The sequence below is a fragment of the Tetrao urogallus genome (assembly GCF_951394365.1).
Source record: "Tetrao urogallus genome assembly, chromosome: 15".
NCBI lineage: Eukaryota > Metazoa > Chordata > Aves > Galliformes > Phasianidae > Tetrao > Tetrao urogallus.
Genome location: NC_136828.1, coordinates 625,871 through 636,358, shown reverse-complemented (window position 1 = coordinate 636,358; position 10,488 = coordinate 625,871). Strand labels below are relative to the sequence as shown.

Here is a 10,488-nt window from a genome sequence, read left to right as displayed (position 1 = left end):
AGGGAAAGCCTGTACATCTCTGGGCAGTGACTCTTTGCATGTGTGGTTTCCTAGGCAGGAGTTTGATGGCTTGAGGTGAGGGAGAGCATGTGACCATAGGACCATATGTTGATGCAGCAAGATGATGATGGTGACCTCTTGGCAAACCCTGGACCAACCCCATCCAGAAACTCTTCCTCTGAACCTCCTCCTGCCTGGGCCTGGTCTGAGGATGAACGGAGAGGCTCAGTGATCATGTCAGTAAGCACGGCTGTGGAGTGGGAGTGGGGATGCGAGGCAGGGTTTGGCTCTGTAGAAATTACTGGATAGTAATTTTTGTAGTACACTGATTTATACCAGTTAAGAAAAAGGCCACACGGAGGCGTAGGTAGTCCATTCCAATCCCAGATCACCTTCAGAAGCCCCTCTATTGCCTGGATTAGGGAAGTACATTTATTTACTCTGGGTCAGAAAAACATCTCCCTAGTATTTACAGCAGCAACATCGCACACATACAGACAACCCACAGCCCACACCACAGGAAAGGACTTGGCCACCAGGAGAGCAGCGCAGCCAGTACAGAAGCCACCACTGTAACCATCCACAGGCAATGCTGGTTGCTCTCTGTCCCTCCTTTGTTCACCTGGCCCTGCTCACACTGCCTGTCTCCCTTGCCACTCCATAAGAAACACTTTGTCCAGATCAGACAACAGGAAGCAAGAAGGGACCATCTGACAGCAAACAAATGTGTCCAATGTAGTGGGGCTGCTAAGCAGAGGACTTAGAAGGATGAGAGTCAACAGAAGAGCTGGAGCATTAGTCCTTGAACTGCAGGTGGGCTGTGGATCAGGAGCAAGTGTGGGTCCATTCCTTCCCTTGTACACAAGATGTGGGGAGGTGGCTTAGGAGGACAATTGGTACCCAGAAAGAAGAGGAACAGCAAGGCTAGAAGCGGGATATAGCAAGGTTTCTGTCTTGCCTTTCCTAGCATCCTGTCTCATTCAGTGGGAGAGAGTGACCTGAGGCAGATGGCACAGCTGGGCTGGTAGATGGTGTGGAGCTACTAAGAAAGGTGAAGATGCTTGGAAGAACCAGAGGGGACTGCCAGGGAGTCTGGGTTCAGCTCACACCTGTTATTTTCTTCATGCACCTGGGACACTTCAGTGGAGCCTGCCTCAAAGCCAGGCACAATGTGAGCAGCGTGTAACACATGCACCTTGTTGCGGTGCTTTTTCCTCAGGAGACAGCTGAAGACTTTTTTAAAGCCCTTACGGAAATGCTTGGATACCAGGGCATAGACGATGGGGTTGAGGCAGGAGTTGGCATAGGCCATGCAGTGGGAAAGCAGACGGAAGGCATAGGTGGCCTGGTTGAAAGGGAAATCTCCATAGAGGTATCGGAGGATGACTACGTGGTAGGGTAGCCAGCACAGGCAAAAAAGGATGGTTACGATGATGATCATTTTAGTTACCTTCCGCTTGGCCTTCTTGGACTCTGACATGTCCTCCAAGGGTTCCACTGCTGTCCACAGGTACTTGATGGTCCTGGTGTAGGAGAGGCTGATGACCAGAACTGGGATGACATAGCCAAAGGCAAACGTGCTGGTGTCCATGACCTTGCGTCTCCACTCCTCCCAGCCAGGCATGCAGATGTAGCTGGACTCCCACTCAATCAGGTCATAGTAGCTCAGGTAGGGCCCAGCAAAGACCACAGAGAGACCCCAGATCACAGCCATGGCAGCCACCGCGTTGTAGGGGGTTCGCAGCTCCCGGGAGCGCAGCGGATAGCGGATGGCCAGGTACCTGCAGGAGAGAGCAAAGCAACTGGAGCTAAGATTTCAGTCAAGCCTGGCCACACAAACACCAGGAACAAGAGGGCTTCCTTCATTCTCCTGAAGATCCCTGGGTGGCCCTACATGGTATCCCATGGCCCCTTAGAAATATGGTCCTGCGTAAAACAGCTGTTCTCTTTGTAGTAAGGATGTGTCTCCTCTCATAGGTGTGGGCTGGCTGACTCATCTGCGTATGATGGGGTGGGTTATATGCTTGATCTAGAAAGAAATAGGGCTGTGGAGACCATACAGATATTCACTGCTTGGTGGAATTTGTCTAGCAGTTCCAAGATCAGAGGAAGCTTCACTTGGTGATGGATGCAGTGCTGGCTCCTGCCCAGTCAGGGCCCATTTTCAGCCCTCTCTGGCTTTCACAGATTCGACTGGCAAGGGAAAGATTGGCTCCCTCTAGCTAAGGTTGTCTGCCTCCACCTGAATACCAAAAGGGCCAGGCAGTCTTTGGGAACCTGTCTCTTCCATCAGCAGTGGCCAGTGTGACGGCCAGCTTTGCTTATCCACCTCCAGGCAACACTGCAGGACAAAGCTGGCAGAACTGCCTTTGGGGTGGTCTATGCTGTTGCACACATTAGGTAGGAGAGGGAACAAGCAGCAAATGGGAATCTCTTTTCCCATGTTTGCTTTGCACTCCTGCAAAGTAGATGTTAGAAAGAAGGTGGCTTGGTGCTGATGAGTAAGGGACAGAGAAGTGTTGTCAGCACAAACAGGAGCACAACCACTGCAGTCTCCACCTGCCAGCACCCAGGGAAGGACATCCATGTGATGCACTGTCAGGCCGGCAGAGCAGGTTGAATAAAACAGGCAGTTGGTCAAAAGGGTCACACATGTACCAAAACTCTTGTTGCTTGCTGGTCCTTTCATCCTGAAAGCTCCAAGCAGCTGTGTAGGAGTCATGCAACGTTACGCTGAAATGCAGATGCTGCACAACAGCACAAAAGTGCCACCAGAAAGGGAAAGGACACATGCACAAATGCTCTGCCAACACGTCTTTTGGGCGGGTGTTTTTGAGATTGTGCCCCAGTTCTGAGCAGGCAGGAGCAGCAGACTGCAGACAGGTGATGTAGGTACAGGAAAGCAGGAGGCTGAAATGCTGCCATAAGAGTTGTCCATCTGTCATGGTTCTCAGTGCTGGCCTGAGCTGCTGGCTGGTGTTGGTCAGGAGATTCACAGGCCTTGGCTGAGGGGTGCCCAGCACAGAGAATGTGTAGACAAGGTGGAGCATGAGAAATCTCAGATTTCTTGTGACAACAGCTGAGTACATAAGCACTAGAAACCAGAGGAGTGTGATGTTTTTGTTGGGAATCCTGCACCATCACCCCATCTGGTGTGGTAGCATCTGGGATGCTAGCTTCTTGGAGTGGAACAACTGCCTGATACCAGGGCCCTGCAAGCATCACCCGAGAGCAGGATGAAGTGGAAGGAGACTGGAGGAATAGACCGACCACGCTGCTCACTGGGACTTCATCCATCCCAGAGGTTCCCTATTATTGGGACCTGAGAGCACAGGTGCTGAAGTGTCCTTCTGCCTGCAGCCTTGTGATCCTCTTTATTGCAGAGGGCTGTTTGATCCTGTCCTGTCTTAGTACCCTTGGAAGCAAGCACAAAGAGCAAGATGGGCCAGGGCACATACTGTGTATGGCAAGTGAGGCTGAGTCTTACCCCAGCATGGAGCTCCTCCTCATCCCACACCACCAGCGTGGACTCAGTCAGTAGTGGGGCAGCTGACAGCAGTCACCCTGAGGGAGAACTAGGCAGTGTCCTTGGGAACAATTTAGATGCCACCAATAAGGCCAGAGCAGCCTAGGTAGTTTTCCAGGAAGAAACATGCCTCGTGGCATTGCTGCCCTCCTGCATACGTGCTGTGGAACACTTTTCCCAGAAGGGCTGGGAAAGGTGAGGCAGCAGGAACTGTTAGGTGACAGGTTTTGTGCTGGGCTGGCAGCTGCAGGAGAATGAGCGATCCCTCTTGTGCATTTATGTGGCATCCCCCACCGTGCCCTCGGTTCACCTTGCTGTCCCCACATTAAACTTTTCTGCAGTAGTGGCTTGGGGATAGACATTACCTCACAGTGTCACCTCTGATCTGGAGCTAGGTGATGAGCAGTGGGTGTTTCTGGCAGAGGGTGGAGCTGAGTTTCTCAAGCTCCCTAACCTGTCTGGGAAGCACAGACAGGAGCAGCACTGGCTCTGCACTCAGGAGAGCTGGAAGTGCTGCTTGGGGTTGTTAGAGGACGGGAAACACAGTCCCCAAACTGCCTTTGGGACAGACCATTGCCACTGTGGTTTCAGCGATTCGCCCAAAGGTGATAAGCCATGACCTTCCCACGCTCTCACTCTACCCAGCTTCTCCTGACTGTCCTCCTTCCCCAGCCCCAGCGCATTGTCAGGCCGTTACCTGTCCACAGAGACGGCAGCCAGTGTGAAGCTGCTGGCGTACATGGTGAGGTAGATGAAAAAGTGGACAGCCTTGCAGATGAAGGAGCCGAAGACCCAGCCCTCAAGGGAGTAGATGGTGGCCTGGAAAGGCACGCAGAAGACAATGAAGAAGAAGTCAGCCAGGCTGAGGTTGAGGATGAAGAGGTTGGTAGTGTTGTGGCCCATTTGCCTATTGCGCAGCAGCACTGCCAGCACCAGGCTGTTGCCAACTGTGCCCAGGAGGAAGATGAGGGAGAAGACCACAGGGACAATGACACTAGCAGGGCTGAACTGGTAACTGTCAGAGGAATTCCAGTACCCAGCCAAGCTGGTGAAGTCCTCGTGCTCCATCGTTCTGTGCCGTGGTGAGGTGCTGGAGCCTGTGGCAACACAGGGAGAGAGGTGAGAGACTGAAGTGCTTCTTGGCCTGTTAGGTTGGCTGATGGATCTGTTGGCTGGCAGGACACAGACAGCTCCGCTCTCAGCTCTGAGACACACATGCATTTCAGCAGGTTCTTCTGGTCACTGCTGGCCTGTAGGATAGGTGTGGGTAAGGTGGGAGTAAAGGGTTCTGTGCTGCCCCATTCTGGCCCTGGAAGGAATCCATACCCCAGGCTCAGATGTCACCTTGGACAGATGATGCTGGAAGTGAGACCTGGGGGAGTGGATAGCATCTGTCCCCATGGGTAGCACAGCCTCCACTAGTGTGGGAGAAGGGAGACAGAATTTTCACCTCCCAGCTGGTCCAGCTGATGGAAGAAGGGGTGTGAGGTTTGTTCCCAGCAGTGGGGCTTCAACCTTGAACCAACCAGCTGGACAATCTGAGGTGTTTGCTCCACCAATACCGACATACAGTTTTATAGCTTCTGTTTCAGTCCTTTCAGTACCTGCTCCTAGAACAAGCATCACACACTAGATACAGGCTGGAAACGCTTTTGGCAGTGACAGCTACTACCCAGTTCCATGTTGTGCTCAAGTGATGAGTTTTTGGGGGAGGGCAACTCTGATGGGACACTCTACGCTTTGCTTTCAGTGATCCAGAAACATATTCCTTCTCTCTGCCTCACAGGGCAGCTCTCCCCTAGAACTGAGCTTTCCGCATCAGTCCCCTGCCATCAAAACAAGCATTTGGATTGCAAGCTGAAGATGAGGTTGCATGGCGAAACTCTAGTTTTCCATCACAGGCACAGCATGTTTTTTTCATTCTGGAGCTGGAAGAATATATTTTATATCAATCTATCTATGTTCAAAGGCATAGTTTCCCTTGAATAAACTGGAGGACTGGAGTCCTTTTCCCTCTGCAGTGTTTGTACGGGTGTACTGTTGTTACTACTGTGTGGTCCAAGGCTGGCTTACCACAAGTATGGAGATCATGGAATCTCTGCAATTAATCAAGCTCTAGCTTGTGCATTCTGATTCAGGTTTGGGAATTGGCCTGGGAGCACAGGCAGTGCGAGTGACTGAAGCAGAAGTGCTGCAAGAGGCATGTGACTGTGGGTCTGCAGGTACTCCAGGTATCGGTGCAGATTTGGGGATGTCAGTTGCTTGGAGTCACTGCAAGCCCTGTTCAACACAACCACTGCTGCAATAAAGAAAGTGTTAAAGGCATGTAAAGGCTACAAAGCAGGATGCAGTCCTTGGCCTCCCGTGGACTTCCCAGCAGCTGCTAGGAGTCAAATGCTCCTCCTAGAGTGACAGCCTCTCCTACATCAGGGAACGAAGCTATCACTACTCTCTGGAGCCCAGGTCACTGCTCTTCATTTGTAGACATGCAGATTTCTCCCTTGGACACTTACCAGTCCTGAAGCAGAGGGGTCCTCAAGGCTGAATGTGAATTTGCTTTGTGTGGGGTGCAGCACAGAAACTTGATCTCTGGCTGAGCCTCTTCTCCTTCACAGAAACCTTGAGGTTCGTAGATGTGGAATGGCCTATTTATGCTGCCTGTATGGCAGAGGGATTAACTGAATCCTCCAGAAAAGTGGGCTGACCAGCACTGAGGTGCAAGCTATTTATCTTTGGTAGATGGTAGATGTGATCTCAGCTCTGCGTTCGTGTGTGAACACCACCAATTAAAATGGCAGTGTCAGTTCTCAGTATAGCCAAAAGTCCACCCTACAGCCACACCGGAACTGAACACCCCACACTGTATGAATGTATGGGAAGCAGGGGAGCTCACCCAGACCCACCAGGGAGTCTGGTCCCAGTATCTGGCTGAGGGACCAGGGCTGTTGTTACCTAACACCCTCGGGACCAGAGAGCTTCCCTGTGTGCAGCGGAATGTGCTCAGGCTGTTATGGGTGTTGTATTCCTACTGCTACTTGACTGCACTGGCTTAGGCTCAGTGCTATACCCTTGCATACCCTGAAGTCCTTCCATAGTCTGAGAATGCCAGAAACCAGCTTCGTATTAACATCTACACAGACTGTGCCTGTGCTGCCTGGTAGGGTGACTGCTGTCCCCTCCCCACCATCCTGTTCATCACCAGATGCTCTTCCTTTGCTCTCTCTCTCTTGCAAGGCAGATAAGTCACAGTCAGCCCTCTTCAAAGGCTGATCTAAAGAGAACAAAAAGACGGGGAATACCTCCATGCCTGTCTGCAAATCAAAGAAGGTAACCTTGCAAACATCCCCTCATTGCTGTGATCTACTGTGGGATCACTTCAGAATGCTGGCACGTCACAGAGCCTGGTTACAGTCTGCATCTGACTTCCCTTGATGTGCATGTGAGAAGTTCATGCTTCACTTGGCAAAAATTGGTTCTGACAGTCAGGGAGCTACTTCTGTTACAATTTATCACTCAGCTACAAGTGTAATTCTTGATCCTGTTGGAATTCAGGGAGCTTGGAATGCTCTTAGCAGGGACGGTGGGTGACCAGGAGCATGGTGACTAGCAGGAGGTGGTGGCAGGCTGCTAAGTGTCTGGCTGTGTGTCTTTCCCACAGCTTCAGGGTTCTAGCTGGTCACCCACAATTCATGACCTGTCTGTATAAAGCCCAGCAGTGCTTTGTTTCCCTTTTCATAGGGGAGCTGGGAACGTAAAGTGGTGGCTTAGTAGCTATCAGAGCACTCATTGATGGAGCAAAGAAATGAATATATACGTCTTCTCCGCTAGTTCTGAAGCCCCCCTCTGTGTGCAGTCCTGCCTGCAGAGGCAGGACAGCAATAGCAACAGCACAGAGTGACAGCAGCACTACCCCTTCCAAGGTATGTGTGTGTAAGCAGTACACAGTCTCAAGGAGTGACTCAGAGCAACTCTGGTGCAGTGGGATACTCCCAGTCCCAGTTCATCATCTTCCCAGGCAGCCAGCAGGAACCTGAGGGTCTGCTCTAATGTCCCTTGGAAGCATTTTGCAACCGTTTGACACCCTACCATTTTGTGAATGGGTTTATGGCAATGCTCTTGAGTTTCATTTGGTTCCGAACAGCCTTTGCTATCAGAGAATGTGAGAAGGACAGATAGCGTGAACAGAAAGAATAAGGAGACTATGGGCAATGGGGTTCCTCTTCCACACCTGCTGCTCAGGGCTGGCAGGGGCAAAGGTGCTGTGACAGGGAGAGGTAAAGTTGCCAGGGATGGATGAGACCTGAATCGGTGGCAAAGCTGGAACGGCAAACCAGGAGACACAGGACGGGCAGGGCTCAGGGCTGCGGGCAGCAGCAGGACCGGCACTGACCGTCGGTGGGGCGGCAGCGCGTTCCGGCGGGGACTCGGGACGGCACGGCCAGATCCTGCAGCGAGGGAACGGCAAGGAGAGCGGGAGGAGACGGGGGAGGTGATGGGATGGGGGCTGCGGACCTTCCCTTCGTGTTCTGGACAGACGGGAGCAAACGGAGGAGAGGAGGAGAAGGCGGTTCGAGCTCTCTTTTTTCAATGGGCTGCTCATTCTGCTGCTGTCACTGCTGTTCCCAGCAAAGAGTGCCTCCGTTTCCCCATCTGTGCAGGTACCTCGTTTGTTCTGCCGGGGGACAAACTCGGTGCTCAGCCTTTGAACCGCAGCCGCTCCAAAGCATCCGGCAGGCACCGAGCCGGGGCGGGCAGCCGGGTTCTCCCCGGGGCTCCTGCAGCGGGCACGGTCGGGTCTGGGGCTGCGCGTCCGCACCGGGAGCCGCTCTCTCCCTTCGCCGCCCACCCCGCTCCCGGTCGCTTGGCCCGGACGGGCTGCTCGCACCGGCGGCACCCGGGAATTCGGGAGCCCCGTTCCCGCCGGCAGGATCCTACCTGCCACGCTCCGCTGCCGCCTCCGCTCCGCTCCGCTGCGCCGCTGCCCGCTCCGCCCCGGCCCCGCCGCACACCTTTATGGATGCACGCACCCCGGCACACGCTCACACGCTCCACCGTGCAGCGCCGGCAGTTGTGGGCACCTCGCACCTCGCACACAGCGCCCGCCCCGCGGCGCACACGACGTGGAGATGTGGCACTTGGGGACACGGCTTAACGGCACCGTGGGGATGGGCTGGTGGTTGGGTTTGGTGATCTTGGGGGTGTTTTCCAACCGTAACGATTCTATAACTCGATGTGATTCTACTAAATCCAACAGCGAGCTCATGCCTCTTGGCACTGACAGTGGGCACAGCTGCATGCACCTCAATCACACACAGCACGAAGCCCTGTAGGTGTGCAACAGCCAACACTACACCGCCCATGAATTGTTTCTGGTGTCCTCCAGCCACAGACATGCAATGAACACAGAGCCCACCTCAGGGCCCCCAGCCCAGGCGGGCACCAGGGGCACCCAGGGACCCTGAGCAGCAGTTGGAGCCCCCAGCAGCTCCCCTCAGCCCTGAGCCTGGCCCAGCAGGCAATGTCTGCCTGGCTTTCAGGGAGGCACAAGCTCCACAGGGCCCTTGGAGAAAAGCAGCAGCAGGATGACATCAGGGCTGCCCAGCTGCCCCCCAGCCCCTCTGTTTGGGTGGGGGCACTTCGAGTACCTTGGATGTGTTTCTGTTCCCCACTGTGTGGCTGCCCTGTGCCTCTCCCCAGCTCCTTCTGTGGGTCTGGTGTCAGGGCAACCCTCGCTATCAGTACAAACTGGGGGGGGTGAAAGGATTGAAGACAGCCCTCCCGAAAGGAACCTGGGGTACTCGTGGGTGGCCAGCTGGACATGGCAAACAGCAGTGTGTCCACAGAGACAAGAAAGCCAACCATATCCTGAGCTGCATCCAAAGCAACATGGCCAGCAGGGTGAAGGGGTAATCCTGCCCCTCTGCTCCGCATTGGAGGAGAGTCCATCACCTGGAGGAGTGCATCCAGATGTGAAGTCCTCAGTACAAGAAAGACATGGACCTGACATGGAGTGTGTCCAGAGCAGAGCCATAGAAATGATCCAAGGGATGGAACACCTCCCTTTTAGGACAGGCTGAGAGTTGGGGCTGTTCAACCTGGAGAAAGCTCTGGGGAGACATGAGAATGTCCTTTCCGTATCTAAAAGGGAGCTTTAAGAAAGAAGGAGACAGACTCTTCAGGAGGGTGTGTTGAGATAGGACAAGGGAAATGGTTTCAAACCAAAAGAGGGGAGATTTAGACTGGATAGAAGGAAGAATTTTTTTACATGTTGCCCAGAGATGGGGTGGGTGCCGTATCCCTGGAAACACTCAAAATCAGACTGGATGGGGCTCTGAGAAATCTGATTGAATTGTAAGTGTCCCTGTCCAGTGCAAGGAAGTTAAATTAGATCACCTGTAAGTGTCCCTTCTAACTCAAGCAATTCTATTACTCTTGCCCTGGGCTGCCCCTGCCCTGGGTGTACCTCAGGACACAGTGAGCAGAGCTGTGCAATGCTTCCCCCAACCCATTGCACTATGGAGTGCTGTGTGCACCTGCAGGGCAGGGAAGGATGGGGCCCCCAGGCCCCTGCTCCACAGGGTGGGAAGGAAGGGCCCAGGCCCACATGCCCCCTGCAGCCCTCCTCCAGACCCACTGTGCTGTACACACTCGCCTCACTGCTCCTCATCCCTTCCTCCTCCTACAGCTGCCGCGCCATGAAGCAACACAATGCAGAGATACATTAGAGGACTTGAAGCTGGAAAATGCCTGCTGGGAGGGGCCTGGACTCTATCGTCACACAGACACCCGTGGGCTTCTGCAGAGAAATGATGCCATCACTATCAGGGAAGGCTAAGCAGGCACCCGTGCAGCACACAGTGACAGCAGCCCCATATCCCTGGCTCTGGGATGTGGTACAAGTCAGTGCCCATCCTGCTGAGCTCTGTCAGCTGCAGATGGGGTCAGAAGCGAGGTGCTGGGGC

The 10,488-nt window shown here is 53.7% G+C and overlaps 1 protein-coding gene across 1 annotated transcript; it reads right to left on the bottom strand.

The window, feature by feature from the left end:
- Positions 1 to 1,042: 1,042 nt before the first annotated feature.
- LOC306952194 (galanin receptor 2b-like) lies at positions 1,043 to 4,594 on the bottom strand (the record flags this gene model as incomplete). Its single annotated transcript, XM_079542854.1, has 2 exons — positions 1,043 to 1,781; positions 4,224 to 4,594. 2 exons carry the CDS (start codon positions 4,592 to 4,594, stop codon positions 1,043 to 1,045), a joined length of 1,110 nt encoding a protein of 369 aa, XP_079398980.1.
- Between the last annotated feature and the right edge of the window lie 5,894 nt (positions 4,595 to 10,488).